Source organism: Rhineura floridana, chromosome 15 (assembly GCF_030035675.1).
Source record: "Rhineura floridana isolate rRhiFlo1 chromosome 15, rRhiFlo1.hap2, whole genome shotgun sequence".
Classification (NCBI taxonomy): domain Eukaryota; kingdom Metazoa; phylum Chordata; class Lepidosauria; order Squamata; family Rhineuridae; genus Rhineura; species Rhineura floridana.
The window spans coordinates 8,508,765-8,536,159 of NC_084494.1; the positions used below are offsets into that span (position 1 = coordinate 8,508,765).

At 43.7% G+C, this 27,395-nt stretch overlaps 1 protein-coding gene across 7 annotated transcripts in view; it reads right to left on the minus strand.

Moving 5' to 3' along the window:
- CSMD2 (CUB and Sushi multiple domains 2) overlaps positions 1-27,395 on the minus strand; it is a 769,620-nt gene that overhangs the window by 37,300 nt on the left and 704,925 nt on the right. For all 7 annotated transcript variants that reach the window (XM_061596306.1, XM_061596301.1, XM_061596302.1 and 4 more), the window contains 5 exons: positions 27,146-27,340; positions 20,897-21,070; positions 17,592-17,765; positions 14,428-14,601; positions 11,581-11,769 (listed from right to left, as the gene is read on the minus strand). In XM_061596306.1, coding sequence (XP_061452290.1) covers positions 11,581-11,769; positions 14,428-14,601; positions 17,592-17,765; positions 20,897-21,070; positions 27,146-27,340 — 906 coding nt within the window. The remainder of the gene's footprint in view (positions 1-11,580; positions 11,770-14,427; positions 14,602-17,591; positions 17,766-20,896; positions 21,071-27,145; positions 27,341-27,395) is intronic.

Sequence of the window (27,395 nt, forward strand, 5' to 3'; positions counted from 1 at the left end):
CCATTCCCAAAACTGTTCCGGAGGGTTAGGAAGATCCCTAGAACAGATTTAGGGGGTGCAAGGGGGGAAGAAAGGGGGGAGAACATTATGGTGCAGAAGCAGAAATCCATGTGCTGACAGAATGTCCATGTAGCGTCACGATGGATACAACCCACCATATATAATCACAGTCTGCCGGCACTGTTATATCACATCTTTTGTGCTCTTTTTTTTTTTTAGCACTAAAGGCAAATCACACCATCTTAGAACAAAAGGGAAAATGGTGTGATGAGCTCTTAGAGCTAAAAGACATGAGCAGAAACTGGAGGTGATGCATCTGCTGGTGGATTGTGCCATTTTAGATTGCAGGTGGGGGATCAAATGTTTGAATGCTTCACATATTTCCCTACATATGCACAACTAGCAAGCCAAGGAGAAGGCTAGCCTAGACCTTTTCTGGATGATTTTATTGACAGAAGCATTCAAACCCCCACCTGCAGTATAAAATGTTTTTAAATTGTTTTTAAAAATGTGTTTTTAAATTTGTATATTTGTTTTTAATGTTTTAATTGTTGTAAACTGCCCAGAGAGCTTCAGCTATGGGGCGGTATATAAATGCAATGAATGAATGAATGAATGAATGAAATGGCACACTCCACCAAGCAGTAATTCATGCACAGCTTCTGCTCCTGTTTTGTTTTTTTAAAGCTCTAGGGGTCAAATCACACTGCCATTTAAAAAAAAAAATGTGGTGAATTCAGCTCAGATGGGTTGAAAAACAATGTAGCCTGGTACAGATACTTTGTGGAGGAGCTTCAGTTTGTCTTACCTTAAGCTTTCAGGCACAGCCGGCTTGTTTTGGGAGGAATGCTGTAGCTTTCTGGGAAATTAAAATGGCAGCATACAGATCTCACTGGCCAGCATGGTGGGCCTGGGTCAGGTGTCAACACTGGTGGGCCCTACTGCAGCAGTTGGTTCCTAGCAGCTGGGCCAGGTTGCCAGGTGTTGATGCCAAGGCTGCTCTCCGGCCCAGTCTACGCCAGTGGCAGCACCAGGGAAAAAACCTCAGAAACTATTGGGCAAAGGAGGGCAAAATGCATTGGGAAGGGGAATATATTTGTCCCACCTATTATATATCTCAAAGAGAAATAGCTCTTTATTTCTCATTAACTCTCCAATCCTAAAATCCTATTGATATTGCTTGTTAGCCTTCAAGTAAGTGTGCTTAGGGGTGCAGCTTTATTATAATCTCTAGTTTATGATTCTCTTATCGTTTGTACGTGAAACTTCTGTGTGCATTAAGTAAAGATTAATAGCTCCTTTTTTAGGAATGCAAATATTTTAATCATTACAATTTAAAATGTCATTTTAAGCATTAGATTACACCTACTTAGCTCATTGCTGAAATAATTATTAGTTAAACTTGTTATTTTCTTAAGCAGATTTATGAACTTTTCTTATGGGAATTTCCTTATATTCATTGTCTTTTGGTCTCAGGTATTATGTGTTTGATAAACCCAACAGAAATAGTTTGTATATGGAAAGTAACCACAGGGATTCAGCAACGGGCTGGCAAGTTACTTGCCCAAGACAGCACTTGGCTGCCTCCCCTCTGAGTGGTCTGCAAGAGGCAACAGAATGATGTGAGACTGAGGTTGTTCATGGTCTGAGCAGGCGGAATGGACAATACCATTTCAGAACATGAGTAGGCAGAGCTTGGAAAAGTTGCTATTTTGAACTACAACTCTGATCAGCTGTGCTGGCTGGGGCTGATGGGAGTTGTAGTTTGAAAAAAGTAACTTTTCCAAGCTCTGTGAGTAGGAGACGTTTTTAATGCTCCCCTATGCACAAATCCCCCCCTTTCAAATGTGGTGGCTAGTCTGTGGCCTTCAAAAACTCCCATCAACCCTGACCATTGGTCAAGCTGGCTGGGGCTGAGAGGAGCTGGAATCTAAAAGCACCTGGACAGCTGCACTGAGGCAACTTCTGCCTTTTACATGCAGTTTGAAATGGTGCAGCCCACTCTCCCACTTCAGGATGCGAACACCTCATTCTGTCTAGGGAAAGCAAAATGGAAAGAGGGAGGGCATCAATGGAGAGTTGAAGGCTAAGGGCGGCTTTAATGTCCCAATAAAGAAGAGATTTGGGTCCAAATATCAGCACTCCTGAACAGGGTGCAAGCCTGCTACCTTTCAGTCTAGGTGCAGAGACTTCCTATCACAAACACAGGTGACAATTTAATTCCTTCATGAATGGAGTTAAAACGTTGCAGCCTATGCTCAGGGTGAAACTCTTCTCACCGCCAGTTTGCTTTGCATGACCAGGGGGAGGCAGATTTGACATTGTAAACCTGCCCCATGCACAAGGGTCATGTGAATTGGCATGGTGAGGAAAAACGTGCAAGCATGAGTGCAATGTTCCCAACCTTGCTCCATCTTCCATGCAATTAGCCTTACTTGTGAGCAGGGAATCTGTGAAACTGTGTTATAGCATGGCAAATGTGGATTGTTCTCAGGCAAGTATTGGAAGTAATCTGTGTAGAGCACGGCCTGCTAGAAGCTTGTTATCTGTAGCTCAATGGTAGAGCATCTGGTTTGCATGCAGAAGGTCCCAGGTTCGATCCCCAGCATCTCCAGGTAGGATAGGGAAGGACCTGGAGAGCTGCTGCCCTTTGGAGTCAACATTCCTGAGCTAGATGCACCAACGGTCTGATTCAGTATGAGCAATTTCCTGTGTTCCTATGCTGTTGCTTATTCTTTTTGCTTGTGTGAACCCACCTATGCACTTTTGTTGTTGTTGTTGTTATGTGCCTTCAAGTTGATTTTAACTTATGGCAACCCTATGAACCAGTGACCTCCAAGAGCATCTGTTGTGAACCACCCTGTTCAGATCTTGTAAGTTCAGGTCTGTGGCTTCCTTTATGGAATCAATCCATCTCTTGTTTGGCCTTCCTCTTTTTATACTCCCTTCTGTTTTTCCCAGCATGATTGTCTTTTCTAATGAATCATGTCTTCTCATGATGTGTCCAAAGTATGATAACCTCAGTTTCATCATTTTAGCTTCTAGTGATAGTTCTGGTTTAATTTGTTCTAACACCCAATTATTTGTCTTTTTAGCAGTCCATGCTCCAACACCACATTTCAAATGAGTTGATTTGTCTCTTATCTGCTTTTTTCCCTGTCCAACTTTCACTTCCATACATACAGAATGGGAATACCATGGTCTGAATGATCCTGGCTTTAGCGTTCAGTGATACATCTTTGCATTTGAGGATCTTTTATAGTTCTCTCATAGCTGCCCTCCCCAGTCCTAGCCTTCTTCTGATTTCTTGACTATTGTCTCCATTTTGGTGACTCTTATAAATGAAATTAACTGTGAGAGGTCAGAAGTGTTGCCTCATCTAGAACTGCTTTTAAAGAGCCATGCCTCACCATTTTGTCCTGGTATTTAGGTGTGTGTGTGTGACAGAGAGAGAGGTACCCCAACTTCTCTGTTCTGAATCAAAGAGTTCTTAACATGAAAGGTATCTTAGCCATAGAGGCCCTTCCTTCCCCACTCCCCCTCCCTCTTTGATGGGTTCTAAAAAATGCTAGTGGCGGCATCTGGGTAGAATATGCAAAATGTACTCTTCAATAGCAAAGAAGAGACTGAACAAATGTGTTTGCCCACGTGGGCGTTTTGGGTTTTGCCTTTTAAGATCCTGGCACTGAACAGTGAGTGCAGCCGTGCCAAGATTTACAAAGAGACGCTCTGAGAGCTAACAGTTAAGAACTGTAGAGTGGCAAATAATTTAATAACTGGTCCTCCAGGAATTACACCTAGATGAAAAACCTGCAGCAGTGACAGCACTTTTAACAATTTCCAATGTGCCAGATTCCTCAAATGCGTAATTCACCTTCCTTAGTAGGGTATTTTAAACCAGAAATTCTTGGAATGTAGCACTTGTATCTCTTGGTAGCCCTCTCCACAAAACGTAGATATATTGACACCGTATGAAACACCTTCTATCAACATGGGATGCCAGGCATCAACTGATTCTGCTGGAGCCAAGTCGTTATAAATAGGAACGTTGCCTTACCTGTACATTTCCTGCTCTTCTTGACTTTAGACAGGGTCCTCCTCCAATTAAGCTTTGCTGTGGAGAAAGGGGCTCCTGGTACACCCAGACCATATGCCCATGCACAGAGCTTGGTAATGTTACTTTTTCTGAACTACAACTCCCATCAGCCCCAGCCAGCATGGCCACTGGATTGGGCTGATGGGAGTTGTAGTTCAAAAAAAGTATGCAATGGAAAGCCTCAGGTATTAGTCTAGTAGAATGATGGACAGAGCAGTCTACCCTCCCAAGCTTCGGAGGAGATAGTGTCCCCCTGTTCAGCTCCACCTGGCTATGCCAAGCTCTGCTGCTGAGGCTCTGTAGCTCTGGGGCTGCCAACTGCACCTGCCTAAACCACAAGCATGCAGAACCTATCCCTAGTGGTATCTACGCCGGCAGTAGTTGAGAGTCGTTGGCAGGAGTGGAGAGAGGCCAGCCAAGGATCTGCGGGATCCTAATCCAGCTACCAACAATGTGCAGAAGCTGATCCAGTCCAGGCATCTCTGCTGCACCAGTCTGAAGCTGGCACAGCAAACTAGCACAATGTTCCTCCCTCTCCAACTGGCACAAGCAGTGAGGCTCCAGTGGGTTTGTCACTCTGTGAAGCCCTGCTGCTGCCACCAGAGGCTGCGTTCGTGTCCCTGGCAAACAAGGAACTGAATCTGCAACCAGCAATTTAAATGTGGCTTCCAGAATATCACAGCCATTATTTCTCACTGTTATTATTGCCAGCGTGTATCCTGATAATTGATTCCATCCCTGCGACATCAGCAGGCAAATCACGATGGGGTCAATGGGTTACAGCTCACCAAGAGTATAGGAAGAGCCATTCTACAAGGCCACTTCAATGGGACTGAAGGGAAGCAGGGGCCATCCCATCAACTCTGCTGGAAGACCAGCTCCATCAGGCACCTCCTACCCTGGAACTGTTTCTGTGACAGCCAGTCATTATAAGAACTACTATTTAAGAACTGGTGTCTAAGTTTGTTTTTTTCCTCTTCCCTCCCCTGCCCCTTTCTCCTCATGTGTCATGTTTACTTTTAAATTGTAAGCCTGTGGGCAGAGCCTGCCTTGTGTCAATTGACTGCATGTAAACCGTTCTGGGGGCCTTTTTTGTTCAAGAATGGAGTACAAATAACAACAGGCCCACTGATATTACTGGATCTAAGTTAGTCATGGCCATTAATTTCAGTGGGTTTACCCTGAGAGGGGCTAATCCTTGGAGACAGCCAAATATGCCTGCTAGATATCCATCCCCGGAATAGCAAACTCAGATTGATGGACACCAACAGAAATAGATCCAAAACTGGGAAGAAGGAGGAGGAGGTATCAGCATATTCAGGAGAATCCTGAGGTTTGCACAAGAACCAAAAAAAAAGTGCAATGAGGACTGAGCCAGTGTGGCAAAGCGGTGAGCGTATTGGAGACCAGGATTCAAATCCCCACTTGGCCATGAAGCTCACTGGGTGACCTTGGGCCAGCCACTGCCTTTCATCCTAACCTACCTCAAAGGGTTGTTGTGAGGATAAAATGGAGAGGGAGGGGAATCATGTACACCACCCTGAGCTCCTTGGAAGAAAGGTGGGATAGAAGTGCAATAATAAATGAATAAATAAATTGCCATGGAATGCTGAGTGACCATTGGAAAAAGGAATATAGAAAACTAGGGAGGGGGGAGTGGAGTGCTGTGCTTGAGTTCCTTATTCTGGAGAAGGGCATGGCTGGCTGTGTAGCAGCAACCCTGAAGTAGGCAAGAACACACTGCAACTTTTTGTTACAGGTACCACTTGCATTCTCAGACATCAGTTCTTGCATTAACAAGACCTCTCTTTCTTTGGAGGTGTACCCTCAGCCCAAGAATGCTCTGTACCCGAGAAATGGGGAGGATATGAGAATATCCGACCTGGGTAAATGACTCCCTTCTATGTGATTGTTTCCTCCAATGGCGGCTGATGGCTCCGTGTCAGTGGGGCAGTGGAATGTGCTCTGGGTTTTAGTCCAAAAGAAGCTCCTCGAATGTTCAGACTAAAACCTGGAGTGCATTCCACTGCCCCACTGACATGGAGACACCATCTGCCACTGACATCCTCTCTTAAGATCTTCATCCTCTGTAATAGCAATGGAGCTGTTGTCACGGGAGTGGGATTTCTCAAGCAGGTGTCTGAAGGCACATTCCCACCGCTCTCTGCTTTTTTAAGCCAGCCACCTTTGCCTGAGGGCAGGGCCTCTCTTCCTCTTTTAAAATCAATGTGAGCCAAAAATGGAAATGGACTGCCTTCAAGTCAATTCCGACTTATGGCAACCCTATGAATATGATGAGCAGTATTCAGAGGTGGTTTACCTTTGCCTCCTCTGAGGCTGAGAGGCAGTGACTGGCCCAAGGTCACCCAGTGAGCTTCATGGCTGTGTGGGGGTTTGAACCTTGGTCTCCTGGGTCGTAGTCCAACACTCTAACCACTACGGCATACTGTGTTGTTTTTAAAGCTAAGTCCTGAGCTGTGAGGTTAGGTGAGATTCATCCTTAAGAGGGGCATAGGTATTTTATATTTTATAAATGTTTTATATTTAGATTTAAGTGCGGCGTGGATACTTCTGTATCCCTGGCTTCCTCGATCTGTTGCCAAACTCCCAGAGGCATCACTTCCAAAATATGCTCAGGCTAGGGTTCTGTTGTGATTGTAAGTCAGGCCCCACGACACTCAAGTGAGGGTTTGAGGACTTCACTTCCAAACCTACAGCAAAGACGAAGAATCTCCAGTTTCACCAAAGTCAGCATCTGAAGAATCAAGCACAGCCACTTTAAGCCTCCAGCTTTTGGGGGGTGAGGGGAGGTGGCCTTAGAAACCTTGACCAGCCTGCAGCCTTTTTAAACCTTTCCATTGGCTCTGGACATTTCCTGGAATAACCTCCTCATCTGTGGGCTTTGGGATGCCTCAGCCAAGCTTGAAATGCGCTCCGCTCCGCTTGGAGTTGTCTGTGGTTCTGCTTCTGTGCCTGAACTCTTGCTCTGCCTTCTGTAGACTCTCTTGGAACAGGACAGTATCCAACCCGATTTACTCCCGGCTCCCACTTGAAGTTGTCTGTGGCTTCACTCCCGTCTCAATTCTTGCTGCACTTTTCTGTTCCTTTTAGTAGACTTTGCCAGGAGCAGAACAGCCTCTGGTGAACCTCCAAGGCAACAATTCCCCTTCCCCTCAAGAAGGATCCCAGCACAGTATTGCACCATTTCCCACTCCCTTGAGAAATGTTGTTAGTCTATCTTGATGTCCTTAACATCCCTCAGATGAAACGCCAAGCAGGGACCTCCAAATCAGGCAAAATTAGATAGTGCTTCTAGTCTCAAGTCTTCAGAACTTTGCTCATTGTGTGGAGATGCTCTTCAACAGTTCCAGGCTCTCCGGAAGGGCATGCATTGCTGGTGAGGGGCACAAGACAGTATCCACAGCACAGTTTGACTAACAAGCTGGTTTAGCTTTTTCTGCGGGTCCCAGGTAGAGCTATACAGTATTAACCTTTTCTCCCAGAGAGATTAGTCCAGTCTCACAAGAACTCTTTCCATGCCATTTGAAGTTTCTCTGGTGTGTTTGTTCCCCAGAAATTTTGCTTGATGGTTGCTTCAGATTTACAAAGAGCAGATTGATGCTATTTATCTAATATTTCCCTGTTATGCTTAACAGTTCCAATATGGGATTCACTTACCAAGTTCCCATGGTTGCAAGGCAGCATGCTGATAACATGGGGGGGAGGTGCAAAAATAAAAGGTGTTTTTTTTTTAAAACTGTTTAATGTGAGGGGCAAAGGGGAGGAAAAAAATAAAACAAAAAAAATCCAAAAGGGATGACTTTGGACTATCTCAGCTGTATAAAATATAAAGCCCTTGAGCTCAGCTGGTTGGCAACATTTTTCTGGAAATAATTTTCCATATGATGTAGGAAACTTTTGGTGTAACCAGTGTCTGTCTTAGGAAGAAATCTGCTGCCTATACAGGTGTGCTCTCACCTCAACTGCACCCTAATCCTATTAGGGATGGCATAGGAATTGGATTTTTGTGAATTCCTAATTTGAATGAGCAGCCTCTCTACCTGTTGGACTAATGTGCAAACCAGAGCTTAGCTATATTGCAGTGCAGTTCTGAGCAGTTTGCGTGTATCAAAATACACATTGAAGAATGCATTTAAATGTGCATTTACACACATAGTTTGAGAGGATTTGTTTTTTAAAAACAGTGTGCACATTAATGCAGAAATGGAATGGAATAAGATTATGGATAAAAACATGTGACATTGATACAGGCTGAATGGAGACAGAATCACCCATTCCTCAATCTCACTCGTTGGCTCCAGTTGTCAGGGTTTTATATGTACAGTATACATGGGCTCATCACATTTAATTTTGAAGATGGAAGAAGATCTCTCAGCTTTCAGCTTTCCCACTCTTGCCACAGAGGATTGACTAAGCGGGTTTTGGCGTAGTGGCAAATTCAGAAGTGCAAGTGCTTCATGTTAGTCACAGCCACACCCCTCTCCCCCTTTTTTTTTGCTGTGGAGATGAGAATGAGATCCTTATTAATGCCTTTTCCGACAACAACAGACACTCCTAGGAACCAATAAACATGAAACACAGTGTTAGCTACTGAGAAAACTCTTCTCAATGGCTGACTCACCTGCTTTCACTCTGATTGATTCCAATCAGCAGGAAAGGATGTTAGAAGACTCTTCTCAGTGGCTAAAACACTCTCCTGTCCTGCTGATTGGCTCATAATATGCTGGGAATGTAAGGACCCTGCTGGGACCCTGCTCCTAAAAAAGAAGAGAGTCTAAGACCCCCCTGAGCCCCTGGGTGACTACACCCCTGGCTGGGAAGACTCAAGAACCTGGATACACATTTAACGTGTCACATCATCAGTAGCCCCATGCACACCTTACATTGGCACTTGAGAATAATGAGGCTCCTCGGTAGCCAAGCAGAGAAAGCTGGAGGGGGCAGTAAGTAAACACACAGGGAAGCTAGTTGCCTTTCTCCTTCCAACCCTTGTTTTATATTGTTATTGGGGAATAGCTGCAGCACTAGGGGGACTGGAGAAGGCCTGCCTTGGGAATGAATATCTGAGCATCTGGGTGTTTGCTGCTTGCTCCTCTGGGCTGCTGTGTTTTGAGACAGCTGACGTCCCTGGTAAGTGCTGCAAGGACTGGGACCCTCTGCCTGACCCTGGCTCCAGAGAGAGGCTGCAGTTAATCTTGCAGTCTCTTGCATTAGCTCCTGGATGGGTTAGGAGGCATAAAAGCCTGGCTGCCTTTGGGAGTCGGGACTGCCACCGGTGGGGTCGCCACCAAAGGGGCCAAGTTCAAGGTTTTAGTTTTAGTGTACAAAGCCCTATACATCTTGGGACCAGGATACCTGAAAGACTATCTTATCCCTTATATACCTAGTTGATTACAGGTGAGGGCCTCCTGCAGATACCATCTTATCAGGAGGTTTGTTCTGCACAATATAGGAAACGGACCTTTAGTGTGGTGGCACCTACCCTGTGGAATTCCCTCCCCTTAAATATTAGACAGGTGCCATCTCTGCTATCTTTTCAGCACCTTTCGAAGACTTTCCTCTTTCAACAAGCCTTTTAAATTGAGTCCTTATCCCAGTCTGCGGCTGTGTTGGAATTGCTTTTTAATATGTTTGTAAACCTTTTTTTTTTAAATGTTTTTTTCTTTTTTAAGATGTCTTCAAAGCTTTTTTAAAAATGTTTTTAAAGATGTTTTAATGTATTTTAAGGTCTGTTTTTATGATGTTTTAAAGTGTTTTAGTGCTTTTGTTTGCCACCCTGGGCTCCTGCTGGGAGGAAGGGCGGGATATAAATCAAATAATAAATAAGTAAGTAAATAAATAAGTAAGTAAGTAAGTTAGTTGTTGTTGGGTTTCTCAACTTTTCCCTCATAGACCACTTGAAAACTGCTGATGATTTGGGCACTTGATGGTATTTCTGCCTGTTACAGCAACTGTAATGTACTGTGCCAGGTGCTGTATGATGTTTTAGTTGCATTTGTATTGCTTCTTGTATTGCTTCTATTGTCTTTCATGGTGCTACAATTTACATTAGAGTCCAAATTATAATACAATAAAATACAGTATATGAAATGAAAGAAGCACTAAAATACCATTAAAAATCAATGTGAATATATTATGCAGACACGCTGACGACTGCCTGAATGGAGCTCACACACCACTGGTAGTCCACAGACCAGAGTTTGGGAACCTCTGGTTTAAAGCACCTGAAATGCTTTAAGTGCTGCCCATATATTAAAAAGACACTGTCTCTGCTCATCGTCGCTAGTGGCTAATCATCCCTACCTCCACCACTTCCCAACCCAGTAACAGAGGATATTGAGGTTCTCCTGTCCTGAAGCCAACAAAATGACTGACCAGGGTGGAGACCAAGTAACCCCTGGGAATGGAAAATAAGTGAAGAGGTCTCCTGCCAAGAGGAGTTGTATGTGCTGCCCAAAGATGGATCCAGATGCATCAACAGGCAGAAGGGGGACAGTTCTAAATGGTTGCTTTTTAAAAGAACTGATGTAGAATTGTGAGCCAGTGCGGTGTAATGGTTAGAGTGTCTGACTGGGACCTGGAAGACGGAGGTTCAAATCCTGACCTTGGGCCAGTCATTATCCTACCTCATAGGATTGTCATGTGGGGAGGGGGAGAACCATGTTTGTACGTCACCTTGAGCTCCTTGGAGGAAAGGTGGGATATAAATGAAATACATAAATAGATAATAAACTGCTACATACTTTCGTTACTTATTCCTATGTCTCTTTTTCTTATTCCTTTACTCAATTAACTAAGTGAATGGATTGACCCTATGACGTCAGCTCCATTTTAAGAAAGGTTTCATTACTTGGAATTGGACAGCTGAAAATACTAGAAGCAGCTAAAATATTACATATGCAAGACAAATGAAGAACAAACAGATTTCCCCCTCACAGGACTGGTCTCGGTGGAAGTTTATCTTTTGAGATTTCATGCATGGAATCTAAGATCCTATATGGAATCTGGATTCCTGGACATTTCAGCTTTCTAGCCCTCATGGAGAACAATCTGAAAATGTACTTTCTGCAAACAGTACAACGTCTGCACAGCTGCACTCTCTTATTGCTCCTTGGCTTATCTCCTCCTCTTCCTCCTCCCACAAGTCTTATTATTTTTGACTCTTAATTTGACGATATACTGGGTTCCAAAATAGATAAATCAAATAGAGAAAGTTGTGAAAATAACACTTTCCAACTTGTTTTGGAGGCTTTTATCCCCTTGCCCCCTCCTTGACTTTCCTTAGAAAGATCTGAGTGGGTTTGCACAGAAGTTAACTCTCTCATCTATGTTTTAATTGGCCAGCTATAAAATTGTGTGTGTGCGTGTGTGGGGAATCACATCTCAGAAAGAAAGAAAACCCATTTGTCAAACATGTACCACCATAAGGGAGCTCGGCCTTCAAAAGAAACCAAATAACTTACAATGACACACTGGGAGGGGCCGGTCCCAAGAGCCATCTCCCTGACAGGTAAGGAAATGGGTGCCCAGTAAGTAATATCCATGGCTGCACTGGTATGAGACAGTTGTTCCAAAGCTGTATCTGTGAGGCCCACTCGGCTGCACTTGCCGGACGCTGTTTTCCAGGTGCCCGGGGTCAGTACAGTTTATAACTGCAAGCAAATCACAGAAAAGAATAAAAACAGAGGGTGCAACAAAGGGGAAAAAGAGGATTTATTTTCTTTTAAAAGTAAAATAAGAGGGTTAAATTCTTACATTACACTTTCCCAGAATTTGGTTTCCTTTCCATAAAGCCTTGGAATGAATGGATTTTTTTTAAAAAAGTACTTATAATGTAATCCTTAAAAAAATAAAAATTAAGTAGTCATTTGCTGGGGAGAGGGCTCCCAATCCTGAAGAGAAGTAGAGGGTTATAATACACATTGCTAGTGGGATTGTTCCAAGATTGGGGTCCAATCTCATCCCCAGTCAAGAAAAAAGTCATGTCAAGGGTGATGGTGGTGGTTTTCACCAGGGATGTGGAAGGAAGATGACACGAGAAGGGAACTGGAAGGTGTGCCTTAGGTGGGGGAAGGCAGAAGGGAGGGAATTCGAGAAGTGAGTGTTAAAATTTTTTTAATGCTAAAAGCTAACCGAACGGCCTTGGGGGGTTGAAGCACAGAAACACAGGACAGGAGTCATTTGGCTGTCTCTTGCTCTTACTTGCGTTGTACCTGGCTTACATTATACTTTTAAATTTGGGCTCATGTTTTTCCTTTTCTTATTTTTTACCCAGTCTTTTCACCAAAGACCCTTAAGGTGGCCCACAAATTGAGCTACAACAATTCATATTTCAATTGAACAACAATAAAATCAATTGACGAAACACTATGTTAAAAACACTGATCTGTAGCATATTAAAACAAAACCACACCCAGCATCTCCTAACCATCTGCTAACTTTAACAAAAAGAAGATGTCTTAACTCATTTCATGAAAATCACCAGGGGTGAGGGGCTGTGCACATCTGCAGGAAGTTGGTCCAGAGGGAAGTTTCAAGGAAGAGATGGGCAAATCCTAAATATCTGACTTTTGATAGAAAAGAATAAATTATTTACTATTTCATGAACAACTGAAACTATGGACTGATCAACAGTCATGCAACATCATGTAATTGATAACATACATGTTTCAGAAAACTGAAAGAATAAGCAATTTTAAGCATAGTTATATATTGCATCATTTATATTTTCCATCAAACGTCAGGTACTTAGGATTTGCCTTGGCGCTTTCGATACATTTTAATATCCATTTTTAAACATAGGTCACTTCTTAGTGCCCTTGGGGAGGAAGACCTGTGGGCAAAACACACTGTGCATTCTTGGAGAAGTGCCTGGAGAAGAGAAGACTGAGGGGAGATACGACAGCACTCTTCAAGTACATGAAAGGTTGTCACATAGAGGAGGGCCGGGATCTCTTCTTGATCGTCCCAGAGTGCAGGACACGGAATAATGGGCTCAAGTTGCAGGAAGCCAGATTTCAACTGGACATCAGGAAAAAAAATCCTAATTGTTAGAGCCATACGACAATGGAACCAATGGCCTAGGGAGGTGATGGGCTCTCTGACACTGGAGGTATTCAAGAGGCAGCTGGAGAGCCATCTGTTGGGAATGCTTTGATTTGGATTCCTGCCTTGAGCAGGGGGTTGGACTTGATGGCCTTATAGGCCCCTTCCAACTCTACTATTCTATGACTCTATGATTCACAAAACTACACTGATGCTCTCGAGTTTCAGACTTCAGGCTCAACTCTTTTTGCTCTCCCATCTTTTTGGCCTTCCCTCACCGCTCTTTCTCCTGGGCCTGCTGCTGTTAATGTTGATTAACCTGCACTGGCTGAAGAGGCCCCATGGCTGATGGGTTAGGAGCCTAGATCATAGGTCATCAAATCTGGGCTCCATTTGCACTATACACTGAAAGCAGTATTATACTACTTTCAATAGCCATGGCTTCCCCAAAGAATCTGCAGTTTCCAGGGTGCTGAGAGTTGTTAGGAGACCCCTATTCCCCTTAAAGGCCTACAGTTCCCATAGTTGCCTGGAAAGGGGAATTGATTGTTAAACCACTCTGAGAACTGTAGCTCGGAGAGGGGAATAGGGGCCTTCTAACAACTTTCAGCACCCTTAACAAGCTACAGTTCCCAGGATTCTTTGAGGGAAGTCATGACGAAGTCATAAAGTACTATGATACTTGCTTTACAGGTATATAGTGCAGATGAGGCCCTAAACTGAACATGCCTTTAGGTTCTTTGCTTTAAGACAATACTCCAGGCCCCTGAGATGTCAAGGGGATGTTCCTATCAACCTCCCACCCACCTTGAGCTGCTCTTTATTTCATCCAATGCATTTTTTTTAAAAAAATGACAATATTAGGATGGACTCCTGGAAAGGCCCTGTTCATTTGCTTTGCTGAATATATAGTTTTTTTCTTGTTACCAGCAAAGCTGTGGCTGGAAAGGGAGGGTGGGTTGTTTTCCTGCCATGTCTTCTGCATTGCACTCAGGCTAAAATGTCACTCTTTTCAAAATTCACCTTGCCTACAGGCTCCCTCTCCCATTCCGAAACCTGCTGCACGGCATTGCAAAGAAGGGGCTGATAACGACTGCAGTGATCGTGGCTCCATCCTTCCACTCTTCTCTGCAACTGAAGGTACAAGGAAGCTTCTCCAAGCTGCAGACCTGAGCTCAGTAGTTTGCAAAAACCTCTTTTCCATCCAAGCCTTAGAAAGCGCACCAGCATAAAAGGGGGGAGGGGGTTAGAGAGGGATGACTTACTGCGGCAGACGGGCAGGACGTTACTCCACTGTCCATTTAACAGGCATTGAGACTTGGATGTCCCTTCCAGGCGGTACCCGGCGTTGCATACATATTTGGCCACGTCATTCAGGTTGAACTGGTTGCCTTGTGTCAAGCCATTTGCTGGATTGCCCGGGTGACCACAAGTTATGGCTGCAGCAAGAAAGCCAAATTGTTACCCAAGCACCCCTCGCTGCCAGGTTGAAGTACGGATACATTTGAGCAGAGAACAGAATGTAATGGGTAAACCTCTGCAAACATATATATCCATGTTCTTACTGGATTCCCCTTGACGTCCCCGTGCCACAGCCACCCCTTATCCATAGGTGCATAGAAAGCTGCCTTCTATTGAGTCTACTAAGACAGAGAGGGCTGGGGGTGAAATTTGATTTGGTTCACATTTAAATCTGAATCTATCAAATTCAAAGCTTTCAGAAACAATGGCCACATTCACACTGTACATTTATTCCACTATTATTCCACTTTAAACAGTCATGGTTTTCCCCAAAGAATCCTGGGAAGTGTAGTTTGTGAAGGGTGCTGAGAGTTGCGAGGAGACTCCTATTCTTCTCGCACAGCTACAAATCCCCAAGTAGTTTAACAGTCAGAGAACTCTGGGAATTGCCGGCCTCTAAGGGGACTATGGCTTTCCTAACAACTCTCAATATCCCTCACAAACTACATTTCCCACAATTCTTTGGGGGAAACCATGACTGTTTAAAATGGAATAATAGTGGAATAAATGTACAGTATGAATGTGGCCAATATGAGAACTGAAACCCAGCCATCTTTTGAAATTTGCACTTCTCTAAATTTTGCAATGCAGTTCTCCAACCAATGTTTTGCAGAAATGCATATATTAGGGGAAAGTCAGCATTAAAAATTATTATACTAGTGAAAATAACAAACAAAAATGCATTATGTTTGGGGAAGTTGCTTTCAAAAATGTGTAGTTGTCAATTGCACACAAAAATGGATCTGTGAGCAGAAATTTGCACTAAAATGCTGAGGAATTTTCATGAGGTTTTTTTAAAGCAAATTGCTGCAGAACTGAATTTAAGATTGGAAAAATGAGAAACGGAGAGAACCAAAACGGAGAGATAAATATTGTCTGCACTGACTGGCAGTGGCTCTACAGGATTTCCTCTCAAACCTGCCTGGAGATGCTGGGGATTGAAGCTGGAACCTTTTGCATGAAAAGTATCTGCTCCGCCACTGAGCTTCAGTCCCTCATGTCGTCCATGCTCCATTTGCTCCTTATGAGCGCCCACGAGGAAACAGAACTGAGTGAAAGGGTGGAGTCCAACATAGCGCTCAGGCAGTCGTTCTGCCAGCAGATGGATTTCTTCTGCAATGGGATGTTCTCCCCATCTCCTCTTCAGATGCACCCCCTAAATCTGTTCTAAGGGTTCCCCCAACCTTCTAGAGCAGATCTGGGGAGGGCATGGGGTATGCACGGGGAGAAGAAAGGGGGGACAGTCCCACTGCACAAGTGGAAATCCTTGAGCTTATGGGACACGTGTGTAGAATACTGCCCCAAATTGCCTCCTTACTGCCTTCTCTTTGGGGCATTTTTTTCCCAGGAGGGCACAAAATTATTCATAGGTTTTGGGGGGATTGGAATCAGCAATGGTCTAATATACACCTTTTTGCCTGCAGTTTTTCTGTATTCTTTACTAATGCATGCATTTCCCCCTAGCATCTGCATTTTTTGGTTGGAGAATGGCATTGCAAAATTTGGAGAAATGTGCATTTCAAAAGAGAGCTGCATTTTGGTTCATGTATTGTTGTGTCAAGTGCAAATTAGGTAGGTTTGCATTTACAATGCAAACTAAACCAAATTCCCCCTCATCTGTAGCTATCACTGGGGTAAGCCCATCCCCCTCACAAAATCCTGAATTATCTCCTGCCTCTTCAAACTGCTCCAATTTCAGGGAAGGCAAATTATGCTATGCTCCCCTCAACACTCTATAGGATACCCCTATAGAAAAATCCTCCTCTGGATGCCTCCAAAATATGTCTAACCATGCTCAGCTCACTGTGGCAAAACTCAGGAGCCCTTGATAGCTCTGCCTGAACAGAATATTAACATCTTGACAGCTGTTCCCCCATCTAAAAAGAATGTTGTCTGCTGAAGGAACATCCGCACTATATGTTGAAAGCATGATTATACTACTTTTACAGTCACGACTTTCTCCCAACAAATTTCAATGTCAACTGTACTTTGTGAAGGGTGCTGAGAGTTGTTAGGAGATCCCCTAATCCCCTCACAGAGCTACAATTCCCAGAGTTCCCTGGGAAGAGGGATTGATTGTGAAACCACTCTGGGGAGATATCACTTGATTGTTTGGAGGAAGCCATGACTGTTCAAAGTGGTATAATGCTGCTATAAATGCATTGTGGTGTTGAGGCCTCAATCTCAAAGACACTGAGATTTGTTGGCCGATTACTTGACTTGCACAAACATCAATATATCAAAGCACCTGTCCCCAGAGCTGGATCCAGGTGCTGGAGAGCTGTTGTAGATGGGGGGGGGGCATTATTTGGAGCAAATTTCCAATAGATACAAAACTTGGTCAATGACTGTGAAGCCCTTATAATCGAATATGGACTGATTGTTAATGTCCTTAAGGGTGCTATCCCTGGAGTTGCAAAGCAGTGCATTGAAAATAAAGTTAAAGAATGGGATCTTCTGTTAGCTAGATGTCATCTCCAAATTATGAAATTCTCATCATTTTATTCTTATACTGTGTAAACTGGTTATGGTCTTCCTGCTTTGTGTAATTCTGAGGGAGTTTTCCTTTGTATGTTTGGATGAAGGTTTCCCTGCCCTGTAACAAGGCCTGAACTGAAAGACAAAGCCTCTCTTAAATTTTGCATTGTTTTTTCACAGTTTGCTCAGTAAAGTGTTGCAGGTTGCAATGGTGAAGAGGAGCAGCAGCTCCAGGAGGAGCCCTTGTCTGTGGGCCTGAGAGCCCTTGACAGATGTCAAACCCTGCCGGCTCTGCCGCCCCCCCCCAATTTTCTGATGGGACTATTTTTTCCTCCACTTCCTCTACCTCTCCTGAACATCTATAAAACCAGTGACTCAGCCACACACTGCGCTGCCCCCAACTCTATAGTAAAGACAGCAACATACTTACGCACACAGACAGGAGTCTTTCCAGACCAGCGGTGGTCTTGCTGGCAGATCCGGACAGACATCCCAATGAGTCGGAAGCCAGGGTTGCACTGGTACACCACACTGCCCCGGTAGTTGTAGTTCTCCCCATTTATTTGACCATTGACAATGGGGCCTGGTTCGCCACAGTGACCCGCTGGACAGAGACCAAGCCAGAAAAAACAACAACCGGGTTACTAGTTGAAACAGAATTATGGTCCTCTGATCCCGTACCAGATGAGCCCTGAATTACAGATAGGGCAAACAGACCCAGACGTTCAAAATTCCTCACCAAGAATAGCTGAATTCTGAAACCTGCATAAATCATGCAATTTTTTCTTAAAAAAACCTGATGTAGCCTCCTCCCCCTTTTGCATGATTTATTCTGTTTTTTCTTTTACTATTCTGCATAATTTATTCTGGCTTTGCAAGTAACGGGAAGAAGCAAGGAGCACTCAGGCTCTGCCCTCTGAGCCCTCAAAATCTTATCAACACCTTCTGTCTTCAGAGATTCCAGCAGGCCATTGCCCACATGATTTCAAGCATATCTTTGCAACCATGAGGACCAGAGGCTTGTTTTAAACAAGATAAAGCAAAATGAAAGCTGACATTCTCAGGACAGTCGGTGATACCCAACTAAGTCACACTCAGAATAGATCAGCATAGGTTTATGTTACTTGTCTATTGATTTCAATGGGTGTACTTTGGGCATGCATGGTGTTGGGATATCATCCACTGAATTCTGCACTGAATAAATCTGTTCTTCCCCACCCCTCCTCTTCTGTGACTTGGCAACATGTGCAGCGCAACTGGGAATGCTATGCTCTTGAGAACACCAGTTTGCATGGCTTGAAGATAAGATAAAAAATCTCTAGTACCCAATTTTGATATTTTATTCATTTCCTTACCATGTTATTTAACTTGTTTAGACTACTTTTCCTACATTATATTTCCCCCCCAAGGAATAATGTCTAACAAAGGAGAAGCAGGAGCAGGCCTCCCTCTCACATGTTCCATCCTTGCACCTCTCCAGTTCCCCCCACCCTAGACAGAAGGTGATACGAACAAAGCATGAGGTCTTGCTGTGAGCTCCCTTTTAGGGTGTTTGGCTTCTTTGACTGGGGCTGGGAAGATCACACATCAAATAAATGCTAGATTTCCTGCTTCCCATAATGGAGGAGTCGAGGCGGAAGTATACGAGGGTGATTTCAAATCCAAGAATAAATGCACAGGATTCTGAACTAAGTCTGGAAACCTCTGCCCAAGTGCAATCCCTTAGTGGTGGCTGGTGGCTCCATGCCAGTGGGGAGGTGGAATCTGCTCCGTGTTTTAGTCTGAATGTTCAAGAAGCTGGCCAAAGTGCAGAAGCAGCTCCTTGGCAGTTCAGACTAAAACCCAGAGCAGATTCTAGTGCCCCACTGACATGGAGCCCCCAGCTGCCACTGCAATCCCTGTGTGTGTGATCTGAAAATGGACTAGTGCTCCTGTTGCAGAGATAAGTTAAAAAATGTAATAGCAAAACGTGCTAAAGCAGGGGTAGCCAAAGGGGTGGCCCTCCAGATGCTGTGGACTCCCACCTCCCATCAGCCCCAGCCAGCATGGCCAACAGTCAGGGATGATGGAAGCTGGATGACAAAACATCTGGAGGGCACCGTATTAGCTAGCCCTGTGCTAAGGGATGAGTAAACAGCCTCCATTCCATTATTGCTCTGTGGCTGGCTCTCCCAGGATGTCACTCTGCTGGTCTTGAGACTTCATTTGGAGAAGCTCTAAAAATCAGCTGGCCCTCATCTTTATTTCCTCTTACAGGTTATTTATATCCATGGGTGTGCATGGACATCAGCTGAAACACCTGCAAGAAGGAATCAGGATGTGAGCACATGATTACATCAGGACCCCTTTTCTGTGCTATGATTGTGCATATGTATTGGTGCATACAGATAATCTGTGAGAGGGAAACGGCACACACTGAAAACTTGGAGGGAACAACATGTGCACAGTATTCTGAATGAAGTCTGGAAAATAAAAAAAAATCAGAATGGGAGATTTCTAATACATTGGTGGCCAAGGTAGACAAGTTTGTTACTATAAGCAGGGTTGTAGTCATTCAGGATCTTGGGGGGTCTTAGTCCCCTACATTTTTGGGAGCAGGGTCGCAGCAGGGTCCTATGTCTCTAGCATCCTACAAACCAATCAGCATGAAAAGGGTGTGTGTTAGTCACTGAGAAGAGTCTTCTAACATGTTTCCTTGTCCTTTCCTGTTGAGTGGAGCCCATGAGAGTGAAAGGAGGCGAGTCAGCTACTGAGAAGACTTTTTTCAGCAGCTGACACTCCCCCCTTTCATGCTGATTGGCTCCTAGAGATGTCTGTTGTTGTGGGAGAAGGCATTAGCAAAGATCTCATTCTCAACTCAGGAGCAAAAAAGGGTGTGTGTGGCTGCGACTATCATGAAGGGACCCTCCACTTCTGGATTTGCCACTACGCTACTGCCTATAACAAAGCTTTATGTGCATTGGTGGTGAGAAAATGAAGGGCTACTTTTTTGACTCGAAGTCAGTGTCAAAGGTTAAGGAGTATTTTAAATCCAGATGATTTGGAGAACGTTTACATTTTGATCATTTGCAGTGCTGAAAGTTGAGATCCTTCAACTTACTCTTGGATTGTCGTGTGTGTGTGTGTGATTTATATTGTAATGGCCATTGACTAGGAACAATAGAAATCTAACTGATCATATAACATGCCATTAATAAGTTGTGCCTCTCCAAAGACATCATCAGCTAACCCCAACATCTGGGGAGAAATTCTCACAGCAACCCTCATTTCACAAGAATGTTATAAATATCTCTAAAAGATCCAAAACAATGAGGTAAGTAAAGAGACAACTGGGATTCATTACAGGTCTCATTAGTTCTAAAGGGAATTTATTAAGGTCTTTCAAGGGCTTTTCCTAGCTGCCAGAGATTTTGAAGGCAGTTCAAGGTAAGTTTCAGTTTAACAAACATACACTGTAATGTTAAAAGAAAAGTCAAATATATTTTCCTTTACTATGCCCATCAAACAAAGGTTTCTTTAACCCACAGATGCCTGCTGATGAGAAATGGCCACCACCGATTAATCAACGGAAGTTTTAGTTGAGTAATTTGCTGGTTTGATTTAAGCTTGCAGCCCTTGTTCTAATACTCCACTAATATGGGCTGCGGAAACACAGTCTGAATGGTGTTCATCAGGGCTGCAAACAACTCACAGTTGGGCAGCTCAAAAGCAGCAAAACGTTACTCAAGCACCTACCTAGGCATGTCACTTCCAGCCCACTCCAGAGGCCGTTTGCCATGCACTCCCTCACAAGTGAGCCCACCAAAGTGTAACCGGTATTGCAGGAGAAGATGGCAGTAGCACCGTAAGTGGTCAGGGTCCCGATCCTGTTCCCATTGGGTGGCACAGGCAGGTCTCCACAGGAGATAACTGGAGGGGAGGAAATAAATATCTTAGGATGTCTAGTGAAGAACAAAGCACATTGGGGGAAAGGAATAAGCAACTGTCTCCTGCTCAGAACACTCTACGCAGAAAACTGGACCCATGCTCTCTTTATATGCAGAGCTCATTTCTCCAGGAAGTTGCTACCATATTGATTTTCCAAGAATGCCTTAACTCAAGGCCTCCGTGAGCTTTTTTGTTTTTTTTAAATATATAAAAAGGTATATACTTTTTTTGCAGATCCAGGCAGGCAGCACAAATGGGTTGTGTGTGTGTGTGTGTCTGCATGTCTGCAGTGTGACATAAGCATGTAAGAAGAGCCTGCTAGGTCAGGCCAATGCCCCATCTAGTCCAGCATCCTGTTCTCATAGGAGCCAACCAGCTGCCTATGGGAAGCCTGCAAGCAGGACTTGAGTTCAAGTGCATTCTTGCCTCCTGCGGTTTCCAGCAACAAGTATTCAGAAGCCCATAACCAGAGCTTGGAAAAGTTACTTTAGCTAGGTGGACCAATGGTCTGATTCAGCATTAGGCACCCTCCTATGTTCCTAATATGGGTCAGCTGAAGGATCCCATGTCTTTTAAGGGAAGGGCTGTGGCTCAGTAGTAGAGCATCTGCCTTGCATTTAGAAGGTTCCAGGTTCAATCCCCAATGGCATCCCCAGGTAAGGCTGGGAGCGAACCCTGCCTGAAATCCTGGAGAGCTGCTGCCTGTCAGTGTAGACAATACTGAGCTAGATGGACCAATGGTCTGATTCAGTAAAAGGCAGCTTCCTATGTTCCTAAATCAGAGTAAACATCACTGCTCTAGATAAGACTAATGTCCTTATGCAGAGCTTGGAAAAGTTACTTTTTTGAACTACAACTGCCATCAGCCCAATCCAGTGGCCATGCTGGCTGGGGCTGATGGGAGTTGCAGTTTAAAAAAGGAACTTTTCCAAGCTCTGCCTTTAACTATAGAGGCAGAGCATTGCCATCATGGCTAGTAGCCACTGATTCTCCATGTATTTGTCTAATCCTCTCTTAAAGCCTCTTTTAAAGCAGTATGAAGCTCCTGGCAGAAGAGGTGGGCATATCCAGTGGACTGTCTGTAGCTTGGCGCAGTTATAACTTTTACAACTTAATGGATTTATCGCCAATGACTGCCAAGTCAGCTCACAAAGGTGGCACAGAGATGAAGCCAAAGACAACACAGGTAGGCAGGAACAGGAAAAAATACAATTAGTTGCAGATAGCTATCAAGGATTCAAGAGAACCAGAGCAACCTTGGGGTTGTAAACCCAAACAGACATTTTTTGCAATGTCACCAAAACACCTAATAAATACCTTGTTCTGAATATGGATTTTCCAGCCACATGGGGCAAAGAAAATGTTATTTCCCTCAAAAGTTCTTCTACAGCTCAGATTATACAAAGAGACTTTGTGCATGCATCTGTTTTTAGTCTGTGTCTTGGAACCAATCAATTCTGAAACACAGCAAATCAGCTACTCATGAGGGTTTCCCCCCTTAAGGTTCTAGGGACAAGTGGGGAATCTCAGTGATGCTCCCAAGATTTAGGAATAAGCAGCAATGAAACATAGCACAGGAGCTTGTCTGATCAAGCTCTATGAAGCTTCCTGACTCAAACAACCATGAATTCCCCCCTCATCAAAAGGACAGATGAAATTTGAAGCCAATCTTACATAGCACAGCCAACATTACATGCCAGCTTTAGACCTTGTGAAGGGAAAGTAAGATTTTCCTTGCCCTACATTTTCTCTAAAAACAATCATAACAGTCAATTTCTTCTCAGCTGAACTCACAAACTCAGAGCTGAACGCAACATGGCTACACTGGCTGGAGTTGATGGGAGTTGTAGTCCAAAACATTTGGAGGGCATCAGATTGGTGAAGGCTGTTATAGTACAACTCCTGGCTTGCTGACAGCATCATCCCTATTGGTTCTGTGCCTATTCAGCCTAGTGTGCACCCAGTACAACCGCGGTAACCATTTCCTACTGGATGCACATTTTTAAAACTATCAGCTGGCCCATGTGCCCATGAAATCAATGGATAACATTCCGGATTATCTAAGGGTCAAAAATGGCCTATGGACCAGAAACTAAGTAAGTTTTTTTTTATCATGACTTTATTATTAGAGCTGTGTTTGAACATAGCTTCTCTGTCTGAAAATGATAGGACAGAGGATGCTGGAGAGAAACGGAGGAAGAAAAATGAGTGTGTGTGTGTGTGAGGAAAGAAAATTGAAAAGATCAGGGGCAGGGGACTTACCAGGACCAGTGGCACTGGCACGATTGTGGGTTTGGGGTTTTTTTTGGGGGGGCATTCTTTTTCAAAGCTTAGTTTGACCACATGTTCTACAATGCCATGCTAGGAATGATGTCTCGTCAGGATATAGCACAGGGGTGGGGAACTTTTGGCCCTCCAGATGTGGCTGAACTAAACAGCTTCCCTCAGCCCTAACGAACATGGGCAATGGCCAGGGATGATGGGAGGGTTAATCGATATAATTGTAATGCCTCCTACCCAGTTTTAATATTGTTGTCGTAGATCTATTGTTTTTATTGTATTACTGTATTTTATTAATTGTATTTTAATAATTTTGTAAGTCGCCTAGAGTGGCCATTGGCCAGATAGGCGATGAAGAAATTACATTTATTATTATTATTATTATTATTATTATTATTATTATTATTATTATTATTATTATTACATTTATATCTTGCCTTTCCTCCCAGCAGGAGCCCAGGGCGGCAAACAAAAAACACTCAAAACACTATAAAACATCATAAAAACAGACATTAAAATATACTAAAACAAAATATCTTTAAAAACATATTTTTTTAAAAAAAGCTTTAAAAACATCTTAAAAAGCAATTCCAACACAGACACAGACTGGGATAAGGTCTCCACTTAAAAGGCTTGTTGAAAGAGGAAGGTCTTCATTAGGGGTTGAAAAGATAACAGCCTGCCTAATAGTTGTTGTTGTTGTTATGTGCCTCCAAGTCGACTACGACTTATGGTGACCGTATGAATCAAAGGGGAGGGAATTCCAAGGGGTAGGTGCCGTCACACTAAAGGTTCGCTTCCTATGTTGCATGGAACAGACCTCCTGATAAGATGGTATCTGCGGGAGGCCCTCACCTACAAACCACAGCATTGTCTTATCAAGAATACTTGTATTTACAGCTTGGCAAATAATCGGAAAATAACAGATGGATTGGTGCGGCAAAAGCTTCCTGAACATTTTCAATATGTCAGGTTTGGACACACAAGGAAGTAAAGTGTAGCCCTTGAGGAAGCAGAAGGATATTCTCCAGGATCTAGGCCCAAACAGCTGGCAAAGTAGTAATAAGCCCTGCTCACTGATGAACCTGACAGTTTCTATTTCTCTCAGTTTCTCATTTTTCCAATCATAAATTCAGTTCATCCTATCAATTTGCATTTTTTTTTAAAAAAAGTCATCTCAAAAATTGTTCAGTATGTGGGTGTGCATTTCTCATAAAATACACATTTTTGCAAGGAATTCCCCCTATAAAATGCATGTTGCATGTTATTTTCATTTTAATGCACACTTTCCCCTAATATTCATATTAGGGGAAGTGTCCATTTTTTTACACTTTTTTGTTGTTAGAAAACTGTATTGCAACATTTGGAGAACTGTGAATTTCAAAGAATCGCTGTGTTTCTGGTCACATATTGTTTCCAGGAGGTATGAATCCACTTGGTTCACATTAAACTGCAAGCTTAACCAAATTTCCCCATCCCCCATTACATAAAGACTCACCCGTCCCTCAGGTATGCTCCTGTACACATTCTCATGGGCAATGGGCTAGAAAACTGATTTTTAAAATTTAAGTAGTATTTTCTACTTGGAGGGCACCAACTGTTCTACTTGACAGTTTGGTTGGGCTCCATTTATCCTAACACAAAACTGGGACGTTCTAACAGCCAGACAAGGAATGATCCAGAAAATATTATTTTCTACGAAGCCCTGTTTTTAAAAAGTGAGAGAGACGTAAACAATAACACCTTTCATAAATGTCGAGCTTAAGAACACAGCACTTTTGTCAGGACTTACAAGACAGCTGTCACAGTTTTTGCTCTTGTTAGCTTGGTGCGTGAGCGGCAGACTAGACCCTCTGGTATGTTTTTAAAGCAGTTCAATAGTGGGCTGAGCTGGGGTGATTTTAGTGAATGGTTTTGTCAGCATTAAAAAATGCCATCCCCCTGCAAGCTATCTTTCACAGATCACTGAAATGGGGAAAAAAAGTACTTGTCTATGGGAAACAAAAACAAAACATCACTCTGAATAGGCTATGTTTGCTTTCACCTTTTTGATTCGCTGGGAATCCCCATGTGACCAGTCCAACAATTATTGCCTAGAACAGGAATGGGCATTGAATCCAGCCAACAAGCTGGATCCAGATCTCTCTCATTCCCCACTGCCGATCAGGTGATTGGTGGCTGCTGCAAACCCTGTTTCCTGCGGGGCTTGCTGTGACTAGGAACTCCTCAATGCAACCAATCCCTGTGGGGCTTGCTGACAACAAGCCTCATTTGCCACAGACCAATCAGAAGTGCACTTTAATGTTCTCAATCCCTTGCCTGGAATACTACCTCTAAAACATTTTTGTTGTCCTCCATAACATTATCATACAGCCAACACATTCAACCATGTGCTCCCTAAATTTCTGGGCTCACCCAAGAAAGGGGAAAGAAAGTTTGAAAATGGGGTCAAAAGAGCAGCACATCAGAGGGAAGATGTCTACAAAGAGGTGCAAAAAAAGGGCAAACATTTTCAGCAGTAGGACATTTGGGGGAATATTCTGGGCAGCCAAAAAGAGCAATTTTCACTCCAAACCCTGGAGTAGGATGGATGACAATTTCACTAAGATCGAACTTGGCATCAGACTTCCTGATAGTCTGCAGGTTCACTGTCTTTGTGGACTGATCCTAAATGCTGTGAGTTTCCCAACACTTTTTTTAAAAAGCACACCAAACTTTGCTTTGCTAATATGAAACTGACCAGCCTGCCTCTTTGCCTTACTAATTTGAAACTGACAAGCCTATGTCTTTGCTTGGCTAATGTGAAATTGATCAGCCTGTTTCTGCTTTGCATTAAAGAGATATCTCCTTTCTCCCAGGGCTGGGAAGGGAGAATCCAATCTATGGGGGGGGGGTGAGGAGAAAAATAGCTAACATGAATTGGAAGTGCCTGCCAGTTCAATGGAATGCAATCGAACAGGCATCAACAAGTGGATCCCATCCGTACTCTAGAGTGGGAAATCATTTGGCACAGCCTTAAATTTGAAGACAGTGCTTCTCACTCCCCTCTCCAAATAATTTAGGATGAGCAAAAAACAGCAAAAAGAGGTAAAAGGCACTCCCCTCCCCCGATGGAAAAGAAGACTTTAAATCATCCATTGCAAAGAAGAAAGAGGTGAGTATGTGTCGGATGTGCCTGGTGGTGCTGGGAAGTTCCACAGCCTTGGTACCACTGTTCAGAAGGCCCTGCCTATCATTCCCTCCATTGATGAAAGACTGAAAAATGTTACATGATGATGATGAGATACTCCTATTCCTCCTGGTGCAGTATTTTAATGAATGTACATGCACGCCTGTGTGCATTGTTAAGCTGTAAGGGGGTGGGGGAGATTTGCAATATGCATATGCAAAATGGTCTGAACAAGTTTGAAATGGAAGAAGGGGGGAAAGCTAACTCATTTGTGCTGCTACACAAAGAATCTCCAATCATTCAGAAGCCCAAAATGCAGAGAGAATTTTGGATAGGGAGAATTTTGCAAGCATCCCAAATAAATCTTTTGGCTGAACCAAAATAGCTCTCCCCATTTCAGCCACCGTAGCAGTGCTGTTTCAGATATGAAAGAGTTCAGTGGGAACCATTTCGGCCTAACCCTGTCCCAATTCTTGTACCATGTATAAAGTCTGCAGCAGGAAATGTTATTTACAGCTATCTCCATCTCCGGCCTCACAAACTTGGGTTATTCTTTTGGTTTCTGAGCAACTGCAACTGCAATGTCGAGGTGGCAGCAGCTAGCTTACTTCTGCAGGTCGGCCTGGGCTCTCCTATGCTCCACTTCCCGCTGGCCTGGCAATGGATGACGCGGTGGCCCGTGTAGTAGTAGCCAGGGTCACAGATCAACATGAGTTGGGCATTGTACTGGTACTGGGTCTCGTAGATCAGCCTCCATCTACCATGCTCCACAGCAATGTTGCTGATGTCGGGGCAACTGACCGCTGAACCCCAGCCATACCAAGAGAAGAAAACAAGATCAACATGTCACCTGTGAGT